Genomic DNA, 27,501 nt, shown 5'->3' on the forward strand with positions numbered 1-27,501 from the left:
AGTTTATATGTAGTGAAGTTCTTTCTCTCTTGCAAAAATTCTTTTTTGAGAGATGAATAATATTGGCCTTTTCCAAAAGAATTTTAAAGGGAAAAAAAGAAAATACCCAAAAAGTAAATTAGATAAAAGAAGTATATAGTATACTGATTTTATGTTCAGTATATTCATTCTAAGTCCAAGATCGCTCATTTGGTCATACTTCTTTTGATTCAGTATATCATGTTCATTGATAGATACTTTTTTTGCTTCTCCCTATTGAAGAGACCCTAACATCAACAACAATAATGATAGTAGCATAACACTTACTGAGTACTTTCTGTGTGCTGGACACTGTTCTATTTTTCCTATACTAACTCACTTAATCCTTATAACATTAATGAGTTAGGTATTTCTTTTTTTCAATTTTTTTAATTCAAGTATGATTAAGATACAGTCTTCTATTAGTTTCAGGTATACAATATCATAATTCAGCCATTCTATACGTTTCTCAGTGCTCATCAATATAAATGTTCTATTAATCTCTTTATCTATTTCACCCACCCCCATTAACCTCCCCTCTAGAAACCACCAGTTTATTCTCCATATTTGAGTTCATTTTTTTGTCTCTTTTTTCTTTATTCATTTATTTTGTTTCTTAAATTCTGCATATGAGTCATATTTGCATATCCCTGAATGACTTCTCTCACTTAAGCACTATAACTTCTAAGTTGTTGTTGTTACAAATGGCAAGATTTCATTCTTTTTTATGGCTGAGTAATATTCCATTATATGAATATTATTATGTTATATTATATATTAATATTCCTTTATACACACATATACACACACCACATCATCTTTTTACACTCATCTATCAATGGCCACTTGGGTTTGGGTTGCTTCCATATCTTAGCTATTAGAAAAAAAAGCTCCAGTAAACATAAGGTTACAAATATCTTTTGGAATTACTGTTTTCGTATTCCTTGGGTAAATATCCAGTAGTGGAATTACTGGATCATATGATAGTTCTACTTTTAATTTTTTGAGGAGTCTCCACAATGTTTTTCCACTGTGGCTACATGGTCTCATTCCTACCAATAGTGCATGAGGGTTCCTTTTTCTTCATATCCTTGCCGTTTCTCATGTTTTTTATTTTAACCCTTCTGAGATAAAGTGATATCTCATTGTGGTTTTGATTTGCATTTCCCTGATGCCTAGTGATGTTGGGTCTCTTTTCTTATGTCTGTTGGTCATTTGTATCTCTTCTTTGGGAAAATGTCTATTTAGGTCCTCTGCTGGTTTTTTAAATTGGATTATCTGGTTTATTGGTGTTGAGTTGTATAAGTTCTTTATATATTTTGGATATCAACTCCTCATTGGATATGTAATTTGCAAATGTCTTCTGTCATTCAGTAGGTTGCTTTTTTGTTTTACTGATGGTTTCCTTTGCTGTGTATTGGTCTTGGGCCAGTCACTTCATTTCCCTGAGCATCAGTGCCCTTCTCTAAACTGGATCTAGGGACAGCTACCCTGGGGAGTGATGTGACTATTGGAAATAACATATGGCAAGTGCCTAATAGAGAATTTGGTTCATAGGAGATGCTTGATGAACAGTGGCCTCTATGGCAGCAATGGTGGCCATGGGGTGGTGATGATAGAATACCTCTAAGCCTCAGTGTCTTCCAGGCTGGGTTATCAAGTACCCTGCTATCATCTCTCAACACTCAGCTTGGTGTGGGCTGCTTAACCATGTTGGGAAGAGTAGGTCTCTTCCCTGTTCTATATTCTTGCCTCCTTTATCATAGACTAGTTGACCGTATAAGTGTGGCTTTATTTCTGGACTCTCTATTCTGTCCCCTGCATCCATATATTTGATTTTATGCCAATACCATACTGTGCCATACGGTATGCCATACAAGTGCCAAAGGGACAGATCAGCTATGGGTACTGAGAAGCCTGATCTTCAGGTTAAACATTATGGAAGAAATGGCCGTCTAATTTGACCAATCAGAACCAAGGAAACAAATGGAATAATGGTGCATTCTGCCTGGGGGCAGTAGGTACTGGGTACCCAGCACTGGGCATCCAGGAGTGAATATGTTCAGAGATGCAAGGAGGAGAATGGGCAGTTTGCCTGTGGGAAGGCTTTCAAAAGATAGCAAGGCTCCAGCTACTAGGCTGCAAGTTGGAGGCAGGGTTCCTTGGACATCAGGTAAGGAAGGACTAATTCTAAGGGACGGGATCAAAACTGGGCATCGGGCAGGGCTAGATGGTTGCCAAGGGGACCTGATGTGGAGGTCTGTTGGTGAGATGTGTGTTTCCATTTGATTTCTGATTTCTGGGCTGGAGCCAAGCCTGCCACGGGGCCCCAGGAAAGGGAGAAGGAAGAAAAGAGAGTCTGGGCACCAAGTGAGAGCACTCTCCACTCTAGAGAATTTTCAGACTCATGCCCTCCTTAGAAGGGTACCAAGAGGGCGCCTGGGTGGTTCAGTGGGTTAAGCCTCTGCCTTCAGCTCAGTGGGTTAAGTGGCTGCCTCTGGAGGATCTCACGGTCTCAGGATCGAGTTCTGCATCGGGCCTCTCTGCTCAGCGGGGAGCCTGCTTCCTCCTCTCTCTCTGCCTGCCTCATTGCCTACTTGTGATCTCTGTCTCTGTGTGTCAAATAAATAAAAATCCTTAAAAAAAAAAATAAGGGTACCAAGAGCGTAACCACTTGAGTTCCACAGCGTGACAACATATTTACCATGCACAACAAGAATAATGTATGGATGGGAAGAATAAAGCCACTGTTTCTCAGAAAGCATTGACACGGTTTAGAAAGGAAACAGGGAAGGCTGTTCCAGAGGAAAGCTCTCCTGTCTGCCCAGTATTGATTCTGAAAGCAAACCATTTATTACTGTGTCTTCCAATAATTAATTTCAGCACAGGTCAACCTGCCCAGATGAAGAGAAACCAAATCGATTTCCTTTCTCTTCCCTCTTCTTTCCATTTCTGTGACACACTGAGTACCATGGGCCTTAGCAGTGTGCATGCCACCCTAGAAGCTAGCGCTGGCTGGACTGAACACTAGAGGGAGGGCCGATAGATTTGCATACAGGGGGATAAAAATACTTTGAAAAGAATTTGCAAGGTTCTAAATCTGTGCTATAAAGTTAAGCTTATCAGAACAAGTAATGATAAGAAATGCCATTTATTCAACACATCCTTTATAAAGAATAGCTCATAGAATCTTTGAAACCACCCTTTAGAGTAAGTGTTAATTTATCCTCATTTTCCAGATGAAGAATCAGGCCCAGAGAGGAGGATCCTTCAAGGTCAGGAGGCAAGATTTGAACCCAGGTGGGCTGACCCCAAAGCCCTTCTAGCACACATGCATTCAGAGTAGTAGGAAAAACAGAGCTTATTCAACAATCCTTTGGAGAGTTTTTTCCCAAACAATGTTTCCGTTTTATTTTTATTTATATTCTTTATTTTTAATTACAAAATTGCACATATTCAATATAGAAAAGCAGACAAGCAAATAGGAACAAAAATAATCCACCCACTCAGTTGTCTAACAGTAGCTAATACATTGGTATTTATTCTCCCAGATATTCTTCCCTATGTGTACATGGGTATATTTGTCACTGGCTTTTCTCACTTAAGGATATATCCATAGTAATGGATACACTGTTATTGATTGCTATGGCATTGCAGATTACCATGGTAATCTATAATGTTATTTATTTTTTTGGTGAAGTCTCTAATGTGAAGACTTCTTACTCTTTCCCAGAGTCTGCTAATTTATAATTATAGGTTATTAAAACCAGGTACAATTATAAATATGTAAAGAGAGGCAAAATAAGCATTGAAAATGGAGGGCTGGGTTTAAGCCAAGGATTCAGAATCTTCTACCAAGATAAAGCTTCGGAAGATGGCAGTTTATAAGTGCCCTCCAAGGCTTTCCTGCTCCCTGCCGTAGATGCACGTGAACGGCAATGCTGGGAGGACTCTCTGGGTCTTGGCTGGAGTGGAGCCGAGTGACAAATGGTGGCAGGAGTGGTGGTAGTGGAGAGTGCTTCAAAACAGTGGCCTTCGTAGCCTCTTTCTTCCTTCTCTTCCTCTTCCCTTCTCCTTCTTTCTCCCCTTCTCCTCCTCCTCTACCTTTCTCCCTTTATGTCTGTCCCATCTTTTCTGAAAAAGGGACTCAGTCAGGGTCCAGCATACAGTGCTCAGCTCTGGCACAGGTGTATTTCAGGTGAGCAGTATTTTCCCGAACCCCTGAGAGCTCCATGGGGTGAATGCTCCCTTGCTGTGGCATTTGGGGTGTTGGAGCAGATCAGCAGTGTCTAGGCTGAAGGGTAGGGGCTTCGGAGAACTTGCTGGCAGATGAGGCTGCTGGGACAGATGACAAGTGCCAGGAACCAGCCCCTAAGAGCCCCCGAAGGGCTTCAGGCTTTATATGACACAAACCAGAAAATAAAACACATTATCACCAACAAGAACAACCCACCAAGCAGATATGTCTTTTTTTTTTTTTTTTTTTCTCTGCCAGTGAGCAACTAGAGGTTGCTCATGAACTAATTTTGTTTAGAATACATTTTTAACAGGAGAAAAGCCCGCTGCCAAGTACTGGCAGGAACAAAGCATTATGTCTGAGTTATTCCACCTGGAAAGGAAGCCAGGTTTGGGACAGAGGGAGCTGAGCTCTCGTGGCATCCTATAACATCAGGGGACATCCAAGCCTCATTGGGACTGGTGCCTTTATTTGTCTTGGCGTACATGGGCAAATGCCAGCCAGCCCTAGGCACTGCCCTTTGAGTTTCAGAGACCTGCTACATTCTAGGAGCCAACCGTGCTGAGTACTGGCAACCTCCACTGTAATTACATATCTCCATAGTGTTTCACATTGTGGGCTCTTTTGTATAATGTATCTGAGCTTCAGCAATGCCAAGTAAAGCTTGAAATAACTCTGGTGGACTTTAGTCCATCATATGCTTAGAATTTGAAAATAACATCGAGGGAAGGGGGCAGTAAGTGAGGCTAAAAAGGGAAGTCCAAATCCATGTGACAGACATGTTTCAGATTTTCTTCTTCATGTGGTTTGGACTCTGCCTAAGATTATGGACTCTTGAGTGTCTTGGGAATTCACAAGGTCAGTCTCATTTGCTTTAAAACATACAGCTGGGGCACCTGAGTAGCTCAGTCATTTGAGTGTCCAATTCTTGATTTTTGGCTCAGGTCATGGTCTCAGGGTCATGGTCTCAGGGTTGGGAGATTGATACCTTGGGCTGTGCACAGAATCTGCTTGAGATTCTCTCCCTCTGCCCTTCCCTGTGCTTGCACTCTCTCTTCTCTCTTTCTCTCTCTCTAAAATAAATAAGTAAAATCTTCTTTAGAAAAATTAAAAAAAAAAAAGCTAGAGAAGAGAGCATTATTTAGATGTAAACTTTGGGTCTGACCCACTCACCGTAGCTATCACTCTGATAACAGTTTTTATAAAGTTAGAAAGGATAGGGTTTGAGATTTTTTCCAAGAAATTACATCCCATCATGGCTTCAGGTGGCCAGATAAGTTGGTACTGGATGACCCTGACACAGGGTAATTCCCTAGATTCTCTTTCCTTACTCAATGCTTTCCATGAAGCCTACTTAACATCTCCCCATCAGTAAAATGGGAGTTACAGGTTCTTGCTCCCATCTTCCTTGTGGGAGGCAAAAGATCCAGTGAGAAGGATTTGGGGATGGGAACGCCTGAGCTAGAAGGCCCAGAGCTTCTCCAGCAGCATTTGCAGATCATTTAACTCACCAAACCTCATTTCTACATCCATAGAATGGGAAGAATACTTATACATTGTAGTTGAAGTGGATGTTAAATGAGAGAACATACACTTGAATGCAAGCACTTCAAATCTAGAGCACAGAGCAGATGTGAATTATCATCATTATTATTTGGGGGATATAGGGGCAGTGGATGAGATCACGTCTGGAACTCGCTCAGGAAAGAGGAACTACAGATACAGAAAAGATTGATGATACAGCCCCATACTGGGTGTCTCCCAAGAGAGACAATGCGCTGACCAGTCTCGGAGTTTAACTGAACTCTTTGTGCCCCTGGCTTCGCACACGATTTGAGGGCCAGGTTCCCATGCGGAGCTGGTTTAGCTGGGGAGACTTCCCACATTCTAAAGCTAGAGCTGTTGATTTAATGAACCTTGTTCTGTTGTTTGTGTAAGTGTAGATCAGAGAGACTTTGGGGTCAAAAGTGAATTTGGAAATGAAAATGGAAACATGATGCTTTGTATTTAGTGCGCTTTGGACACTGATCTCACGTGCCCTTTTAACCCGAGAGAACAGGGAAAGCCCTGCTCCTGGGGATCTGCCCAGCCCCAAAGTGGTGCTGCCCCCAGCCCTGCCCGGCTCTTCCAGGTAGCCCTGCTGCTCTACTGGGGCTCTCGCATCAACCTTCACAGGATTCAGTGAGATGATTGATGCCCTGCTAGACCCCGTCTCCTAGCGAGCTTGCTGCTATTCATTGTGTGACCATTCCATAACCCCATTGCTTAACTTGCCCTTTTACAGTGCTGAGGGTGACTTTGCATGGAATTTCTTGCTGAGGCTTTCATGACTATGAGGGTTATGGGCATGGTCTGTGGTCATGGAAGATAGCTATGGGCCTGTGAAAGTCAGGAACACTCAAAAGCTCCAGATACTGGGGTGAACGATGGGATGTGAGCCTGACCCTCATGATCCTTCCCTGTCTCACGGTCCCATCAGCAGCTCTTCAGATTCTTTCCTTTCCCTGGACCGCCCTGTGTGGGGAGACCTTGATCCCCTGCAGCCTCTCATCCAACTGAGGAAATGCGCCCATGGCTGAGCCTCTTCACGCAAACTCCTAAGGCTAGGAAATGGGAAGAACATGTTTTCTCTTGGAAACTGAGGATCCTGAGGTGTCAGAGGACCCACAGATTGTGTTGGCTAGTCCTCAGTGGGTAGATGGTGTCTCTTCTGACTTCAAGCAGATCTCTGAATCCAGCCCTGTTTGAGAAGGGGAAGCAGGTGGCCCCATTCCTCATGTAGGTCTCCTTCCTCTGGCCCTCCCGCCTCCCTTACACCCCTCCCCACCACCCTCCCACATTATGAAGCAACCGTCTGGTGTTTGTCCCACCAAGACACCAGGGTATCTAAGCTCTCTGACTCCTGAACTATGCTTCTCTAAGGACAGGTGGCCTTTCCTCCTGGAGAGCCCTTAGCCACTCCTGCTGTATACCCCCAACAAGCTTTTCCTCTCCAACCCTGGCTCGAAGGAGAAACCCTCAGGACTGTATCTTTCTCAGCTCCTCGTCAAAGCCCTCACATCATCCTGACCTCCCAATCTGGACCTCTGCCCAACCTGTTGCCCTGCCTGGCAGATCCCCCCTCCTTTGCCTTCACATTTTAGACTTCAGAGTTGGCTCAAAAATGCACCTCCTTCTGAAAACTTCTCCTGGCTTCTCCATCTTACCCAATGACTCTGCTACCTAGGGTGCCCTCAGCATTATATCACCACCTTGTACTACTACTGTCAGACCTCATTTCATTTGCGTCCTTGGAGAATGAACTCTTCCACATAATTTAATTTCCTAGAGAACCAAGGCTCAACCTTAATTGCCTCTTGCTGCAACTTCAAATTTCACATTTATTGATGGTAAACTCTCTGAAATACAGCTTAAATGCCCCATGCTTTGTATACAGAGCATTCTGAATATAACTCACCCTTTTTTTGGATGCCTCAGGGCACATGGCAATGTTCACTGATCCCAGTCATGAGTAGAAGAGACACGCCCAGGACCCCTGCAGAGGCTAAGGTTTTCTTTTTCCCTCACTGAGAATTTTTTGCATCACTGCAGTGGCCTTCTAGGGCAGGCTTGCATTCAGGGGAGCCTGACGGGGGAATACAGCCCCTTAAGCAGTGTGTGTCACTCCCTGTGGGCCCAGGAGCAGCCCTGTGGCTAACAGCCATATTTCTCCTGGATGATGATGATGGTGATAAGCCTAACAGCACACCTGGGGAAGCTGAGATCCAAGCGACCTAGCCTTTCTAACCCACTGAAATCCCAGTCCTAGAATGGACCCATCAGACCGGAAGAGAATAACAGGATCTCTCCTGTTAATTCCTTTCACGTTTGGGTCAGACTATCTTTATTTTGATGGTTTTCAGTTAAAGAGCCCCAAGCATTTCAGTCCACGCCAGTTCGTCAGTATCATACATGGAGGCCTCTGAAGGCCTGGCCCTGGCCTGTCAGTGTGCTGCTGTGGGCTCCACGCCGCTGGCACAGGGCTTCCATAGTTACACCGTAGTGATAAGGCAGGCTTGCAACCAGACCATATAGCCCCATTCCACACAGAAGCTCTTGGGGCTATTGTCCAAGAGCTTGTCTCACTATTAAGTCTTCTCAAATTTGACATGTCTCTTACCTCTGACTATGGAGGAAAACAATTCAGGGTAGTGGGTAGTTGATGGCTGGCACTGTGCCCAGCGAGAATGATCTCTAAGGACATCATAGGGGAGTATTTTGAACTGAATCTTTTTTGCATATACATGTGATACCAACATCATGTTTCTTTTAAGCTTTGATGAGCAATGTCATGAAGTCCAAACTGAGAAAGATGACATCTTTGATAAGGGCTGCAGAGAGATTTTACATTTTTTGGTAATTATGTTTCACTGTGGCTGGTCAGACATTAGTGTCTTCAGGATCCCAGAGCTAGGAAATGCACCCATGCCTAAGCTAAATACATTTGTAATGAAATCTATTTGTACTTCCAAATGTACTTTGTTTACAAAAATATATTGGATTCTTATCTTTTCCTTTAAAATGTCTTTTATTTGGTATTTTTCATATTTTGAAAGAGATTCCTGTCTGTTGTAATAACAAGTGAAATGTTGCAAAAATATATAAATAGAAATGCTAATTATCCCTCTACTCCTCCTTCCCTCCCTCCCAAGGTAATCACAGTTATCTTGCACATCATTCTTCTTACACATACAAAAATAAGGAAACATATGTAGATATAAAAATTTCTGTTTATTTTTTGGAATAATTTCTAAAGAATGTGTATATGATTTTTATACTTACGTGACTTTTCCATGTCTTCAGCTTATAACATTAATATATATTCACCATAGGACATGTGGAAAACAAGAAAATAGTGGAAAAGAAAAATCATTGCTAATATCACTCAGAGATAATCCTGTAAAAACTCTTAATATTTATCGGCAAATTTTTATTTAGCACAGCAGAATGCAAAACTTATTTTGCATAGGGTGAAACAAAGGTGAATTCCAGACTAGCATTCACATTTCACCAGCTCTGTGAGGTTACTCAAGTTTTTTAGTCTTTCCAAACCTCACTTTTCTTATCTATAATTTGAGACAATGACATAATCTACCACATGTAATAATGTTTGTAAGTGGATCCCAAAATGGCAGCTGTCATGATCAGTAGTAATTTTTTTTTAAATTTTTTTCAGTGTTCCAAGATTCATTGTTTATGCACCACACCCAGTGCTCCATGCAATACGTGCCCTCCTTAGTACCCACAACCAGGCTCACCTAACCCCCCACCCACCTCCCCTCCAAAACCCTCAGTTTCTCAGAGTCCACAGTCTCTCATACTTCATCTCCCCCTCCGAATTACCCCAATTCACTTTTTCTTTCCTTCTCTTAATGTCCTCTGTGTTATTCCTTATGCTCCATAAGTAAGTGAAACCATATGATAACTGACTCTCTCTACTTGACTTATTTCACTCAACATGATCTCCTCCAGTCCTGTCCATGTTGATACAAAAGTTAGGTATTCATCCTTTCTGATGGAGTCATAATACTCCATTGTATATATGGACCATATCTTCTTTATCCATTCATCTGTTGAAGGGCATCTTGGCTCTTTCCACAGTTTGGTGATTATGGCCATTGCTGCTATGAACATTGGAGTACAGATGACCCTTCTTTTCACTACATCTGCATCTTTGGGGTAAATACCCAGTAGTGCAATTGCAGGGTCACAGGGTAGCTCTATCTTTAATTTCTTAAGGAATTTCCATACTGTTTTCCCAAGTGGCTGCACCAACTTGCATTCCCACCAACAGCATAAGAGAGTTCCCCTTTCTCCACATCCTCTCCAACACTTGCTATTTACTGTTGTGTTAATTTTGGCCATTCTAACTGGTGTAGGGTGGTATCTCAATATGGTTTTGATTTGAATCTCCCTGATGGCTAATTATGGTGAACATTTTTTTCTGTGTCTGTGAGCCATTTGTATGTCTTCTTTGGAGAAGTGCCTGTTCATGTCTTCTGCCCATTTTTTTGATGTGATTATCTGTTTTTTGAGTGTTGAGTTCTTTATAGATCTTGGGTATCAGCCCTTTGTCTGTAGTGTCATTTGTAAATATCTTCTCCCATTCTGTGGGTTGCCTCTTTCTTTTGTTGACTGTTTCCTTTGCTGTGCAGAAGCTTTTGATCTTGATGAAGTCCCAAAAGTTCATTTTCACTTTTGTTTCCTTTGCCTTTGGAGACATGTCTTGAAAGAAGTTGCTATGGCCAATGTCAAAGAGGTTACTCCCTATCTTATACCATACACAAAATTAAACTCGAAATGGATAAAAGACCTGAATGGGAGGCAGGAATCTATCAAATTCCTAGAGTAGCAGTTTTATTGCTGCAACATAGGTAGGTAGATAGGTAAAATGATACTTTGGTTTACCTGCCTTTTTCATTTAATCTTACATCAAGAACACTTCCTCAGATCACTAAATAGTCTTCAGAACGTTATTGCAATGATGGCATCATGTAACAATACCTCCATTATAATCTTTTGTTCTAAATTTTTCTGGTCTTCAGAAGCATCACTATTCATTCAAAGACTAGAGCCATTTTATTTTAAGGCAAAAGACTAGATTTCTGTCACCTCCGAATTTCAGCTCAGGCTTTGAGTCGTGCCCTTAGATGAGTGGTTTTAACTCTAGATAATGGCTGCAGTGATCTTTTTAAAAATATGCTACCATACACCCGCCCCCACCCCCGGCCATTCTAATTGGAGTTATTTGACTTAGGGCCTGGATACTACTTTTCTCCCCCAAGCTCCTTTATCTACCCCCTCATCCTGTCCTATAAGAACCAAAGTACTAGATGATTGCCCAAGGCTTCTGCCATCTAAAGATTATCAGAAAAGCACTGTAAGCTGAGAAAGTAGTATGGTCTCCCTCTCTAGGGCTTCCTCTATAGTCTTATGATCTAAGACAGTAGTTCTCAAAGAGAAGGCTATTTTGCCCCACCCCCCCCCCCCAAGGGAGGTTTGCGATGTCTAGGGACACTTTTGGGTATTATATCTGGGGACTGCTATTGGCATCCTGTGGGTGTAGGCCAGGAATTCTGCTAAACATTGGACAGTACAAAGAACATCCCCTGTATTAATTTCCTAGGGCTATTGTAACAAAGTAGCGCAAGCTGGGGGTGTGAGGGGGATGCTTAAAACAACAGAAATGAATTATCTCGGTTCTGGAAGCTGGAAATCCGAGATCGAGGTGTCCTTCCACAGGGTTGATCCCTTCTGAGGGCTGGGAGGGAGAATCTGCTTCAGGCCTCCCTCCTAGAGTTTGATAGTTTGTTGGCAATCTTTGGTGTTCCTTGGCTTGTAGCTGTATCATTCCATTCTTGGCCTTCATGTCACATGGTGCTCTCCCTGTGTCTGTATCTTCACATGGCCTTTTTTTTTTATGGTGAAAAAATGTATATTTAGAATTAGCCAGCTGGACTCCATTTAGATGACCCTGATTTTGTTGGCAACATCTGAAGCATCATCGTCAGAAGTCCGTGGAAGCATATGCCTTCTTGTCTCTGTCAGGCCTGATTGGGGTATTGACCTTGGCCACCTCAATGTCATAGAGCTTCCTCAGAGCCTGTTTAATCTGCTGTTTATTGACCACAATGAACACAAGTGTGTTGTTGTCTTCTATTTCCTTCATGGCTGACTAGGTAGTCGGGGGAACTTGATGATGGCATAGAGGTTTAAGATTGTTTCTCTTGGGGGTGCCCCTTTGAGGATATTTGGGCTGCCTTCAGAGATGTGGTGTCTCAGGCCATCAGAAGTAGGCAGCATGTGAATCTCTATTTTGTATGTGACTGTGGACACCTCTCAGTACCACTTTCTTGGCCTTCAGCGCCTTTGCTTTAGCCCCTGCTTTGGGAGAGGCAGAACTTCCTTCTTCATCTTTGGTGCCATCTTCAGAAAAAGTGTTTTGAGGCCCCATGACCATCTTTTTATAAGGCTTCTAGTCATATTGGATTAAAGCCCACCCAGTTCCAATATGACCTCAGTTTAACAAATTATGTCTGCAATGACACTATTTTCAAAAATGGTCACCTTCTCAGGTGCTTGAGGTGAAGGTTTCAACATAATCTTTTTGGAGGAACAGAATTTAATCTGTAACAGCCTCCCAAACAAAGAATTTTCTGGCCCAAAATATTAGTAGTGCTACTGTTAAGAAACACTTTCCATATAATCTGTGATCCGAACCCAGGGAGGTTAACCAAGGCCAGAATGGGGCAGTAGAAGGGTCTGCAAAGGTGGAAAGTGAGCAGGAATACCTCCAGTCCAGAGGGTCTGTGCCCTTGATCCCAGGGCTGCATCTGACCAAGGAGGAGGAGGGATTTGAAGGGACACTGTGTTAACTGGGCCAAAGCAGAAGTGTGGGTAGGCAGAGCCTCTGACCCCCATTTCCCTGGGTCAGGCCCAGCCTTTCCTTGTCTGTCCCCTTTAGGACTGGGAGAGAAAAGAAAAGTAAGACCCCTAGCCTGCAGGTTTTCCTCAGTATTTTCAAGCCAACTGTCTTGTCTCCCCAGAGCCCTGCCTTCCCCCTCTCACACCCACTGCCTCCCACTGGCAGCCAGACATAGAACATGGAAACCAGGAGAAACAGCAACACTGCAAAGTTATATCTTTTGAAAGAGAACATTGCTTTGGGTACACCCCCCCCCCCCACAGTATGTCTTGAGTTTTCAAACCCTGCAGCAGGTGGCCCTATCATCTTTGTTCTGTGGGGATGCAGTCTCTCCACCTGCTTGTTTCCGTGGCTTGCAGACATCCACATGAGAATGAACTTCTACAGGGCCATGATAACTGGGCAATCTACATATCTGTGTCTGAACACTTAGGTCTACCTTGTTCGCTTTTTGAATGTTTGCCCACGTTCTTCTGTTAGGCTTACGTGTTCCCCTTCATTATTTTGCCAATTCAAGGAGAGTTGGTGAAGGAAGGAGAGGGAAGGGTGGCCAGGGTGGAAACCATGTTATCAATTTCTGGGAGTGGTAGGTTGCTTACTAGCAACATTGAATCCAGCTGGCTACATCTGGGGCCTGTTCAGCAGGAAGAAGGTGAAATGCTTCCCTCCTCAGTTCAGTCTTCAGAGCTTTGTGTCTGTGTGGCATTCTCCTGGTTTTGACCTCCTGATTGTTCAGGTCCCTAGGATCCTTTCCTTTGTCTCAGCCTGGGGCTCTAGGCCAGCCTCTGGCCTCTAATCCTCCCTCCTGTTTGCACCATCTTCCATCGAGCACCAGTCTTGCTCTCCCAGGCCCAGCCTATAGTCCGGTGTCTACCTTCTAATGCTTTCCAGGCCCTGGAAGCACAGGAAGGGGGAAAGTCAGGGACAAAGTCCTTTCTTGCTTTCTGTCTCAGCCCCCTAGGCATGGCCACATTTTCTGGAAACTGACCAGTCTTTCTTACAAACTAGACCTGATGTTGCCTGTCAAATCATACCTTATAACCTGTGTTGGCAACCTCTAGGATCCACCCTGTCTTTTGGTCCAGAAAACAAATTGTTTCTATGTTGTTGTTGTTGTTATATTAAATAGATAGATGATAATAGATCACATGCTAACAGTTTTCATGATTCTTTTGCTCTCTTGCCTGCTAGTAACTAGATATTCAGCCTCTAGCCTGTAGCTGAGAGGAAGAACACTGAAGTTCCTTCAAAGTATAGCATGTAAATGAAGAGGGCTGGTGCGATTCAAAGGAAAGAAAAGGGTCAGTAAAAGAGAGAACACCCTAGTGAAAAATAACTGCTATTCTTTTCTCAGAATTCCTAGACCTTGGTACATTCTTAAATGCATAAAAATTAGACTGTAGGAAAATAAAACTTTACTTTTAAAAAAAAAAGCTTTACTTAAAATATGTGGAGTTCTGGAAATACACTGTTTGTCATTAATAGGAAAAGGGGCTACAACATCTCAGATAGAGAGAAGAAAATGCTCCTAGCAAGTAGCTATGCGTGTGAGAATGGAACAGGGTGTTGATTGTGTATGTGTTTGTGATATAGCCAGCAGTGAGGTTTCAGAGATAATCTCAACACCCAAGCCATTTATGTTGGGAGCTTCTGACATCTATAGTAGTTATTTTTGGTATTAGTCCCAATTAATAGACTGAATATTTGTACAGAGAGTCTCCAATTTAAGGAGCCTCTAATTAGGACTACTCATTAGACACTCCTTGTTTGGACATACAAATTGCCCTAATGAAGGCAACTATCATTTGTTCCTTTATTCAGAACACCGTAAGAAGATGTCCTTCTAGCAGATGTAATATGGTGGGTTAACCATCACTGGTATTAGGAGCAGTTTCTTCCTTTTTTCCTACTGCTTCCCACCAAAGACCACTTGGCCATTGCTAGAGTCTATCCCCTGCCTCCCTGTGAGAGCCAGCAAATGGAGAAGAAATGTGTGTCTGGTGTTTGGGAATGAAAACTGAAAAACATTTTCCTACATCAGCCTAGTTATAAATGTTGGTTGATTGTACATGATGTACTATGTTAGTACCACATATTAAACATATTATGTGCTCAACTGAATTTCTTTATTTTATCCTGGGAATCTAACTCCCATTTACATTCTCAGTGTTAAATAAGAGGCTTACAAAGGGGGACACCTGGGTGCCTCAGTCAGTTAAGCATCTGCCTTCAGCTCAGTTCATGATCCCAGGGTCCTGGGATTGAGTCCCACATCAGGCACCCTGCTGAGTGAGACCCACCTCCCTGCCCATGCCCTTTCTCTCTGACCTACCTCCCTTCCCATGCCCTCTCTCTCCTTTCACTCAAATGAATAAATAAAAAATCTCTTAAAAAAAAGAGTTTTACAAAGGAACTTCTAGGTCAATACTCATTCTTAAACTGGGTACTACCTACATTAGAAGGCAAGGTAAATATCCATTTCCAAGCCTTACTGCTGACAAGATCCTGGGCTGCTTTGGGGTTCAGTGCCGATTGAAAGGAGAGCGTTGCACCTATTAGGTACATTGATGAGTAGTTCAGATAGAAAAGATGAGTAAGATAGGACTCAAGGAGTCCTTTCCTTTCAAGGAGAATACAGTTTTCTCTGGAAGTCACCATATCCACTTTGAAGTGTATTACAATACAAAACAAAACAAAAAATAGCAATTGCAAAATAATAATTGCAATATCATAATTTAGAAATCAAAGTCATAAGAACAAATAAAATGCAAAGTAACAGGGAAGCAGAGGAGGTAGAGATTTTACATTCAGTCTTAGAGAGATATATGGTTTAGTGAAAAGTACCTGAAGGTGACAGCCACAGAAACCCTGCTTGCCATTTTCTAGCTATGGAGCATTCTCCAAACATCTTACTTTATCTCTCTGAGCCTCAGTTTTCTCATTTGAAAAATGAAATGAATAATGCCCATCTTAAAATTGATCCTAAAGTTTAGAGGTAATGTATATAAGGAGCCTAATATAATGCCTAGCACACCTGTAGACACCTCATAAACTTATACTGTGTTCTTTGATAGTAAATGTTCTGTAAAGACTTAGAAAGAATGTGTATTTTGCTATTTGTGGATAGAGTATTAATAAATGTCAGTCAGATCAGCTAGATCAAGTCTTAACATCTCCTATATCCTTACTAATTTCCTGTCTACTTTTTCTATTTAATTATTGGGAGATGGGTATTAAATCTCTGATTGTGATTGTGGATTTATCTGTTTCTCCTTGAAAGTTTGTCAGCTTTTGCTTCACGTATTTTAAAGCTTTGTTCATAGGTGCATAAATGTTTGGCATTATGATGTCCTCTTGATGAATTGACCCCTTTATCATTATGAAATGACCTTCTTTTCCCCCAGGAATATGATTTGCTTTGAAATCTACTATGTCTGATATTAATAAAGCCACCCCAGGTTTCTTTTGATTAGTGTTATAATGCTGCAATTTTTCTGCCCTTTTACTTTTAATTTATTTGTGTCTTTACATTTAAACTATATCCCTGTAGACAGCACATAGTTGGGGCTTGCCTTTTAATCCAACCTGACAATCTCTGCCCTTTGATTATGGTATATAGACAACTTATATTTAATGTGATTATTGATATGTTTTATCCATCATCTTGTTATATTTTTTTCTATTTCTTTCATCTATTCTTATCTTCCTTTTTCTTTCTGTTTTGGATTAATTGAATATTCCTTTTCCCTAAAAAACAGCTTTATTGAGATATATTCACATAACATACAATTCACCCCTTTAAAGTATACAACTCCATGGTTGCAAGTATATTCACAGAATTGTGCAAATATCATCACAGTTAATTTTGGAACAATTTCATCACAAGAAATTCTGAAACCATTAGCAATCACTTCAGCCCCAGTATCCCTTGGAAAGCACTAATGTACTTTTAGTCTACAGCTAGAGAGTATAATACTAAGCAAAATAAGCTGGTCAGAGAAAGACAAATACCATATGACTTTACACATATGTGGTATTTAAGAAAAAGCAAACAAGCTAAGGAAAAAAAAGAGAGAGAGAGAGACCAAGAAACAGTCACTTAACTATAGAGAACAAACTGATGGTTTCCAAAGAGGAGGGGGGAGGGGGGAATGAGGGGGAATATATGATGGGGATTAAAGAATGTACTTATCATGAGAACAGTATTTTTTATGATTATATTTTATCTCCTTTGTTGGTTTATTAGCTATAACTATTTTGTTACTTTAATGGTTGCTTTAGGGTTGGTTATGGTATGTGACTTTAATTTATTACAGTTCACCTTCAAATGATGTGAAGCTTCAAATGAGCTCATTTTATATTTTACATATAAGAACCTTATAATAGTACATTTCTGTTTCTCCCTTTCTGACCTTTGTACTATTGTTGTCATATGTTTTATTATACATGTGCTATAAACTCCATGCTACATTGCTATTTTTATATTATATTTTAAAGAGACTTAAATAATAAGAAAAAAATCTTACATTTTCCCCCCCATGTAATTAACATTTCTAGAGTTCTTCTTCATTCCTATGTGTGAATCTGTATTTCCATCCAATACCATTTTCCTTCTTCCTGAAGGACTTCTTTAAATGTTTCTTGTCATGCAAGTCTGCTAATGAAGAATTCTTTCAGATTCGTATGCCTCAATATGTCTTTATTTCACCTTTGTTTTTGAAAAATACTTGAGGTGGACATAGAATTCTAGGTTGACAGGATTTTTCCTTCTTTTAGTGAAGATGTTGTTCCACAATTTTCTTCTTGCATTGTTTCTTGTAGGGAGTCTGCTGTCAATCTTTACATCTGTGTGTGTGTGTGTGTGTGTGTGTGTGTGTGTGTGTGTGTGTAACATGTCTTTTTTCCTCTGGCCACTTTTAAGATTTCCTTTCCTTTTTTTCCACTTGGTTTGGCTCAATTTTTATGTGCCTTGGTGTAATTTTCCTTTGGTTTCTTAGGTTAAGTTTTAGTTTATTATATCTGTGGTTTTATAGTTTTTAGTAAGTTTGGAATTTGGGGGTCATTATTTTTTTAAACATCTTTTCTTCTTCCCACACTCTCTTTTTGGAATTTCAATTACATGGGTGTTAGCTTTATTAAAGTTGTCCCACAGCTCACTGATACTTCATTTAAAAAAATTATTTTTCTCTCAGCATTTCACTTTGAATAGTTTCTGGCTATGTTTTTGAGTTCAGTAATCTTTCCTCTCCTTTGTTTAACCTACTACAATCCAGTATATTTTTCATCTCTTCAAGTACAAGGTCTTTTTTTTTTTTTTTAGTATCTTCTGTTTTTCTATTTAACTTTTGAAAGTATGAAATACAATTGTAATAGCCATTTTAAAAAGCTTTATCTGCCAATTTAATATCTGTGTCAGTTGTAAGTCAGTTTTGATTGATTTTTCTCATCATAGGTTATATTTTCTCACTCTTGTATGTGTACTAGTTTTTTTTTTTTTTTTAATTTGACAGAGATCACAAGTAGGCACAGAGGCAGGCAGAGAGAGAGGAGGAAGCAGGCTCCCCACTGAGCAGAGAGCCTGATGTGGGGCTCAATCCCAGGACCCTGGGATCATGACCTGAGCTGAAGGCAGAGGCTTTAACCCACTGAGCCACCCAGGTGCCCCTGTCTAGTAGTTTTTATTAGACACCAGACATTGTGAATTTTACCTTGTTGGTTGCTGAATATTTCTGTATTCCTATAAATATTCTTAAGCTTTGTTCTGGGATATAGTTAAGTTACTTGATAAAAGTTTGATCTGATCAGGTCTTACAAAATTTGTTAAGCAGGACCACAGCAGTGCTAGGTTAGGGCTAATTATTTGCCCCTGCTGAGGCAAGACTCTTCTGAGTACTCTACCTAATATCCTATGATTCATGAGGTTTTCCAGTGTCCCTGGTGGAAACAGGTACCATTCCCAGCCTTGTGTGAACAGTGGGTGCCATTACCTTTAATTCCTTCAGGTTTTTTTTCCCCAGCCTTAGCTCATGTCCTCACACACAGATGCATTCTCTGCATATCTGCCCAAGGTTGGGTAAGGAAAGAAGGTGAAAGAAATTTTTCAACTGTAAAGTACTATTCTGATGTAAAGTTTGGGATATCACCCTGATTTGTCTGCCATTCACTAATGTCAAAATCCAGAGATAAGTAGAGACAAGTTATCCTAGTTCTATTCTTCCATGAGGAAAAAGCAAAAATAAGTAAATAAATAAATAATGGGCTAGGGCTGAAGCAGGGTGAATGGAAGGTAGACTGAAGGCCTGAATTATCTAGGGCGTTTTACCTGGTTGACATAGGGACTGGGAGAGAAGAACAGAAATTACAGCTATCTGTGTGTCCCAGTTGTCTGACTCAGGATGACCACAGGCCCTGCTTGAAAGCCTCAGTAGCTGAAGGATCAATAACCAGCTCTTCTACCCATTTTTGACATATCAGTTGGGTAATTCTGTTAAGGGGTCAAGTACAAGGCAGAGGCTAGGAAGCTTGGAAACCAAAGAATGCCTAGGAACTGTACTCAGAGTGAAGTCCAACCCTGGACCTGGGGCAGAAACTGCTGTTTATCTGGTCAGAAGGTGAGCAGAAGTGCTTTGGTTATACTCTAGTTGATATTCTCTAAGCACATTCCTATTTCAGGACTATACCAGGAAGTAGAATAAATCAAGTGGGACTGAACACTGCATATGAATTCTGACATGTAAGGTCTTGTACCAAGTAGTTGAAGAGAGCCAAGGATTGAATATTAGGATTGATGGGGGAGTGATGTATTCTTTAATTTATTAATTCATTCACTAAATATTTATGGAGAATTTACTTGGTGCCAGGCACTAACGGAAAGAGATAAAAGACATTGTGTGCCTCTTAGCAGATGAGAAAGGCAAATATTTGCATTGGAATATGGCAGGTACCAAGGAGGGGCTTGGCACAGATCACTCTGAGACCTCAGAGAAGCACATCTAAGCCAACCTTGTGTAAGAAATGGCTATGAGGATGGACTTTCTGGAGAAAGTGATGCCTAGGCTGGGCCTTAAAGGGTAAGAATTGGTCATGTACAAAAAGTAGAGGAAGAGCATCTCAGGCAGAATAGAGGCAGGATTCAGTGCAATTAGTTTCTGGTAGTGTAAGCAGGTTGTTTCATTGGCTGTAGGGGATAAATGTGAGCTGGGGCTGTTGAGAAAAAGCAAGTGTCAGATGAAGAAGGGCCTGGCATGCCATGCTAAGGAATTTTACCCCAAAGGCAGTGGAAAACCACTGAACAGTTTTGAGTAGAAGAAAGGTGTGATTGGATCTGCTTTTTAAAATCTCTTTCTGGTAGTGATAGGGAGGAGGGCCAGCCATCAGGTAAAGCAGGGAGCCCAGCTTTTAGCATTGACTCCCTTGCCCTTCCTCCTGTCTTTATTATCCCTTTCTCTTTATAAAATCTATTTTCTCTTTTCTGCATTATCCAGTATCATTTCTAACCACTGTCTAATTTATTCATGTTGACTCAGCTTATCCAAACATACCATGCTCATTCCCATCTCTGTGCCTTTTCATTCAGTAAGCATTTAACAAGTACCTATAGTAAACCAGTCATGGTTCCTGGTATGAAGAACCAAAGATGAATGAAACATGGAACCTACATTTAAGCTCACAGACCAGTAGAGAGATACCCATGGGAGCACATTGTTACTATAGGGATGATAATGGCCATGAAATGGATAAACATAGATTACTGTGAGCATAAAGAAAAGGGAATCATGTCAATGAGAAGCCCTCTTCCTTCTCTGCTAAATCCTGCCTTCACTCTATATAGAGGCAGGGCAGGGTCTTTATACACTAGTTACCTATCACATCTGTCCTCTATTTAGAACTGTTAGTGGCTTCCTGCTGTGTTTGGGGTGAAACTCCTCAGCATGGCACACCAAGGCCCTTCTTCATCTGACTGCATAGTGTAATAGTTTGGAGCTTGGTCTCTGAAGCCAGAAAAGATTTTAATCTTGGTTCTGTCACTTATGAGACATGTGACCTTGGCCAGAAATTATTTGTGCCTCAGTTTCTTCATCTGTAGAATGGGGCTAATGGTTGTATTGACTTCATAGGGTTATTTTGTAGATTAAGAAGTTAATATACATATAAATCTTTAGATTGTTCTTGGCATGTGAAAATTATTCAATAATTATTGACTGTTTTTTTTTAAATATTTTATTTATTTATTTGACAGACAGAGATCACAAGTAGGCAGAGAAGCAGGCAGAGAGAGAGAGGAGGAAGCAGGCTCCCCATTGAACAGAGAGCCTGATGCGGGGCTCGATCCCAGAACCCTGGGATCGTGACCTGAGCTGAAGGCAGAGGCCTTAACCCACTGAGCCACACAGGCACCTCTTATTGACTGTTTTTATTCTCAGTTTTGCTATCATGTCAAGAAACTTTAACCTTTAATTATTATTGTGTTACTTGCCCAGTGTTAAGTGTTACCATAGTATTTCTTTCAAGAATGATTGTATAATAATCTTTGGAGGCAGGATACATTTCATATGCATCTGTACTCGTGAGAGACTCAGAGCCTGTCTTAAGGTGTTTTAGGTATGTCTTAGGGTGATCACCCATTCCAACTTGCTCAGAAGTGATGGGACGTCTAGTGTTAAAATCAGGAAAATCCCAGACAAACTGGAACAAGTTGTCCACTTTATGTGCAGTGGGTCCTTCGGTTTTGCTTTTTATTTATCTCTTATTGGTCTCAAACTTCACTTTCAAATAAGCTTGCTTTGGCTTTGCCACAGATATTTATTTTTTGCCTAGAAAATATAAGGTCACAACCTGTGGGTTTCTTTGGGATTTCCTGAAATTCTGTAGGGTTTAAGATAGAAAATATGAGGGATTCCTGAAAAAAACAAACAAACAAACAAACAAAAACAAAACTCCCATCTGCTCTGGGTATATTTACTAGAAATTGTGGACAACCACAATTCCATGAATTCCCTAAGTGGCACCAAGGGATTCTTCCTCCTTTTCAAGTCTCACCACCACTCTACTCACCTGCATTGGGACAACATTTGCCTAGGCCATTGTTTTTCAGACAACATTCCTTAAGTAGCCATGGGGACCTCTCTAAGTATTTCTTAAAACCAGGACACGTGTTTACTGAAGGCTTGCCCATCTTCCTCAGTAAAACTGAGAGTCTGTGTCAACAGCCTCTGAAAGTTTCGACCCCAGCGCATTAGCTTTCCAGGGCTTCCATAACAAAGCAGCACAAACCAGGGAGCTTAAACGACAGAAATGTATTGTCTGTCAGTTCTGGAGGCCGGAAGTCCAAGATCGAAGTCCAAGATCGAATTGTCAACAGGATTGGTTCTTTCAGAGGGCTATGTGGGAGAATCTGTTCCCTGCCTCTCTTAACTCTAGCAGTTTGCTGGCAATGTTTATCATTCCTTGCCCCATAGATGCATGCCCCAATCTCTGCTTCATCTTCACATGGCATTATTTCTGTAAGGATACTGGTCGTGTTAGATTAGGAACCCGCTCTGCTCCAGTAGTACTTCGTCCAAACTAATTACATCTGCAATGACTCGGTTTCCAAATAAGGTCACATTCTGAGGTTCTGGGTGTTAGGACTTCAACATGGGAATTTTCAGGTTGGGGGCAAGGAGTACAATTCAATCTTTAATGCCCAGATCTTCAGGTGAATTAAAAAACAAAAAAGTAAAACAAAGCAGAACCCACCCCCCAAAAAAAACAAAATAAAAAATGAAAACTCCACGGACACTAAAGACCACTTCTCCATAGGCCAAGTCATTACTCATAAACCCATTTCAGTTCTCATTCACTGTGCATTTGATACTTTCCTTTTGCCAGATTTGCATCCTCACCAGTCACCACTTATTCACCACTCCATAGGGCATTGCATGACTGTAGGGATATTAAGAAATATGATAGACACTTGAGTCACCGGTTCTCAAGCAGGGAATATCAGGATCTTTTTTAAGGGAAGCTTGCTGAGGAAAAGTAGAATCCGTGGCATAACTCTTATAAAGGCAGTGACTCCCGTCCTGATGAATAATAATTACAAGCTGGTTGCCTTTTTAAATGCTCTAGAGAATACCGTGGTGTGTACGGACAGGGGTTGGAGGAGTGTGTGTGTGCATGTGGCAATATGCGAGTGCAGGCAGTCTCTTAAGATCGCCAGGCTCCTCCTCAGCCTTCCTGCAAACATTAAGCCTTCACTGGGTGCACAGGGAACAGCCTGCATCTCCTCTCTCTGACCGTGGCTGCTTCCTTCTGTCAGCTCCCTGGAATTGCTGACCCCTTCCCCTGCAAAAGATAGCTCTGTTCCAAAAGATAAACACCAGTAGTCACAGGGAACTTGGGGGCAAAAGTCAAACAAGTCTCCTTGTTATTGTTTCCTGGGTGTTCTCGCATAGAAACACAGACGATCTTTGTGGATGAGGTATTTCTGACTCTGGCAGTTACAGCCTGATATGCAAAGGCAGCGATGGATCTTCGCAAGGGTGGGGAGTCGCAGCGCACGGGGACTGGGGTTCTCGCATGCCTCCTCGCTTCTTCCCAGGGACATCCCACCTCTGAGAAATCTTAGGGATGGAGGAGGCACCTAGCTAGTGCCCACTTGTGCCAAGCTGCCAAGCTGCTAGCTCGCTGAGAGGCGGCGGGCGAGCCTGGCACTCAGCTCCTCCGTGCTGGATCAGGGAGCTGTGGGCTCCCCGCCTACGCCCTGCACTGCAGCTCTGGGCAGCCCCGGGTGGGCTGGGGGAAGGCGCGAAGCTCAGTCAGTGACTGCAAGTTGACTTTCGCTCACTGTTGCTGCTGGCAGAATACCTACACCAATGCGGACAAGCTCCTAGAAGCCGCCGAGCAGCTGGCTCAGACGGGGGAATGTGACCCCGAGGAGATCTACAAGGCAGCTCGACACCTGGAGGTACGCATCCAGGACTTTGTGCGCCGGGTGGAACAGCGGAAGCTTCTCCTGGACATGTCTGTCTCCTTCCACACACACACCAAAGAGGTAAGGTGGGCTGGTGGAAAGAGAGCGTTGGCTGGTATGCCCCGGGGGCCTGGGTGGTCTTAGGGTCCCTAGCCTCCGGACAGTGATGACACTCGCAATTTGCCCCGATAACCTGTATTTAGTTCTCAACCAGAATGGAACAAAATTTTTCCCTTCTCATCTCTAGTGAGGGGAGGGCCACAGAAGCAGGTCATTGACGAAGTCTGCTAGAGCATTCAGTCTGCAGCTGGAGAAATTTGGGGATCCCTGGTGTAGAAATAGCCATGGCAAAAGGAAATGTATAATCGCCGACTCCTTTCCCACCCCAGACCCACTTTCTCTTGGTCGCTGTTTCCTGTCAGAAATCAGTCCAGCAGAACTTTGATCATCTTTGCTACCAGCAAGAAGCATACAGAGTTTGCAAATGTGTTCCATGTTTTTCTTTTATCTTTTTAAAACAGAGGATTAAATCTTCTTAATGAGGTCTGCCAGAGGGTTGATGTTAAAGCAAGTTGGTTCTCAACTTGCCTGCTGGTGGAGTGGCCGCCGGTGAAGGAAAGGGGAACTTACCCTCATGCAGGAGGAAGCCAGCTGGGCTTAAGTCCGGCCTGAATCATTCACAGAGTGGAGAGGGGAGAGGGGAGAGGGGAGAGGGGAGAGGGGAGAGGGGAGGATGGATTAGGTTACACTATTGGCAGGGCGGAGGGCCTCATAGAGAGGAGGAGGGCTGCAAACCTGCAATTGCTTTTCATTTCTGATTAACATGGCACACTCTGAAATGGAGTAAGTGGCCAGCGAGGAGGCACACTGAGCATCTTCTATAATAACACCCTTGGCAGATGAACTCATTAGGTGTATGCGTGCTTGTGTTCCCCCAGGAATTCATTTTAATAGAGTATTAATTAGAGTTTGATTGCTTCTCAGGGAAAAAAAATTAACCCTGCTTAATTAAGTTGATTTTTTGATATTTGAAATGCATTAAGAAGCCTGGTTGTTACTACTTCACAGGCTTTTCTGACACTTGGTGGGAATGAATGCAAATCATTGCAGTGCCTATCAGAGAAAAACATGAAAAGATAATGTTTTCTAAACTGAGATTCCCCAGGCAGATGGAGGGCTGGCGAGCTCCCTGAAGATGGCTCTGGTTCCTCTCTGTGGGACCCACAGCCACTCTCTGATGAGTGTCTGTAAAGCAAGGGGATTAGCTTTAATCCAGGTTTTCCTGCCGGGCTGTCTGCTTGCTTGGGGCTCACCTGATTCTTAATGGTTTCAGAAAGCAAAGTCTTGTGTATTCTCTTCTAATTATGAGCCTGTGGGTGATGGAATGGAGCAAGAATGAACAGGAGTCATGTTCCCCGTGAGGGCTGTGGGGGTGCTCACTGCCCAGAGAGGTGATGGGTGAGGTTAGTTTAGCCGTATCTCCATGTTCTGTGCATGGACCTAAAGACTGGGATTCTAGTCCAGAGTCTGCTGCTATAGAACCATGTGAGCCAAAAACTAATGATATACTATATGGTGACTAACATAACATCATTAAAAAAAGACAAAAAACAAAAAACAACCATGTGAGCTTATGCAGATCACTATGCCCCTGGCCCTAGGTTGCCCCATCTATAAAATCATACAGTTGGATTCAGTGTCCCCAAGACCCCTTATAGTTCTAGTGTTCAAGACTCCTTTCTTTTTCTTCTTTTCATCTTCTTTATTTGATGGTGATAATAACAATAATAAATAAGAGTAAGTCTGAAATAATACAGATGATTTCTCTGACCTAAGATGTGGTTCATTGTAAGCACTCAATGCATAATAGGTAGTATTTTTTTTAAATTGGGCACCTTCTCCTTGCCAGACACATGGAATCGTCATGATCATCTTATGGTTTAGATTTTCTTAAACACAGTTTCAAACAGGGAAACTCGGGCTCGCAAAAGAGTCTGTCTACGTCATGATGGAGCTTCTCACCCATGGAGACCTTACGTGTCTTCCTGAAGACTGCTCGTGCTTGCCTCTGCTGTTCCATACTCTCTCCTCCCATGTTCCTCTGCTATCTCCTCCCCTCCTCTGCTGTTCTTCCTTCTCCTTACCCTTCTTTTTCCTCTTTACATTTTCAACCCTTGAAACAGGGCCTTGATGGGTAGGGTAGATCTTAGCTGAGAAATGCAAAGTGTTGCTAGGTTGTGGGTGTGGGAGGCAGAGGCTGATAAATACTGTCACAGATCCTTTCTGCCTAGTTATGGCTAATTTCTTCCTCCTTCCTTTTTTTTTTTTTTTTTTAAGTAGGCTCCATGCCCAGTGTGGAGCCCATTGTGGGATTTGAACTCACGACCCTGAGATCAAGACCTGAGCTGAGATCAAGAGTCAGATACTTAACCAACTGAGGCACTGAGGCACCCCCTCCTCCTTCCTTTTCTTTCTTCCTTTCTATCTGCATCAGTCGTCTCCTGAGTTTTTGCATTAATGCCACCGTGTAATAGAATGTTATTGTGGGATATGATTTCGAAGGAATTAGGTAGAGCCCCCTATACAAGAGATTTCTGGGCAGGAACTGAGCATCCGCCTTCATAAATGATTTAACCTAGGCTTCCCGTGACTCCCCAGGCTGAAGCTCATAATTTTACTTTTTCCCACTTCCTACATCAAAAGATTTACTCTAATTAGGATCAGAGAGGAAACAGGAGGAAATTATGAGAAAGATACCCTCCGAGCCCATTTCTTCTACAGATTGAATAGTGTGTTTAATCCTTTTGGCCCTGCATCATGAATTCTTGGTGACCATGGGAGTCTGGAAAGTTAAAACCTTCTAACCATTTTATTGCAGTGTTCTTCATAATTTGAATAATTAAAAACTATCTAAATAGTCCATGTTGAGTGATCCATTAAACTATTCACAGTACATCTAGCCAGCGAAATATTATATAGTTATTATAAATCACATTGTCAAAGATCATGAATAGCATGAGAAAGGGCTTGTAGTGTAACATATAGAACACTGTATATCCAGCACAATCACAATTTTGATACACACATAGAATAGAGACCAGAAAGCAGTATACAAAGAAGTTAAATGCATGGATGATTTAATTTTCTTCTGCATTCTTTTGTTTTATAACTTTCCTTCAATGACATGTTTGATTGGAAATCCATAACAATCCCAATTAATGTTATTTTACAAAAATAAAATTTGTCATCCGCTTTGGAGAGAAGAGCTACACTATAAAGAGAGCTGACAAACATGTGTTGGGACCTTCTTATGTTCACAGAGCCTCAACTATTCGCATCTATTGTGCTGAACTTTCCAATAGATTCTTTTTGCCTGGGGACAGGAGGGCAGCTGGCATTTTGCTGTTCTTGAGAGCTAGGGAGAATGTAGGGAGAAGAATTTACCCAAGTCCTCATTTCCTTTGTCCAGGGAGAAGGCATTTGTAGCAAGTGTCATTTGCTCCGCAGAGATTGTCCAGACAGAATTCTGTGCGTTTCCATGGAAATGCTGCAATTGCTGGGCTTTCAAAATATCCATTTTTACATATTTTTCTAGTAATAATATGAGAGTCAAATTAACTAAAGAATGTGGCCAAGATAATCAACCTCGACTCTTTATTACACAGCTTAATTAAATGCCCATTCCTATTTGTTTCTAAACTTGTGAAATCATTCTTCCGTGCTATTTTCTGCTCAAACAGGCACGCACACACTCACACATACACACACACACACACACATACACACATCCCACAAACACCTCAGACACTTATATGAACACATGGTCCT

General features: G+C 41.9%; 1 protein-coding gene across 1 annotated transcript in view; it reads left to right on the forward strand.

Annotated features, from left to right (window-relative positions):
• LOC111154975 (kalirin) overlaps positions 1-27,501 on the forward strand; it is a 288,438-nt gene that overhangs the window by 133,903 nt on the left and 127,034 nt on the right. Inside the window, exon 11 of the mRNA XM_022514930.1 lies at positions 23,563-23,754. Coding sequence (XP_022370638.1) covers positions 23,563-23,754 — 192 coding nt within the window. The remainder of the gene's footprint in view (positions 1-23,562; positions 23,755-27,501) is intronic.

This window comes from Enhydra lutris, unplaced genomic scaffold, assembly GCF_002288905.1.
Source record: "Enhydra lutris kenyoni isolate GAN:26980312 unplaced genomic scaffold, ASM228890v2 scaffoldscaffold39, whole genome shotgun sequence".
In the NCBI taxonomy this organism is placed as follows: domain Eukaryota; kingdom Metazoa; phylum Chordata; class Mammalia; order Carnivora; family Mustelidae; genus Enhydra; species Enhydra lutris.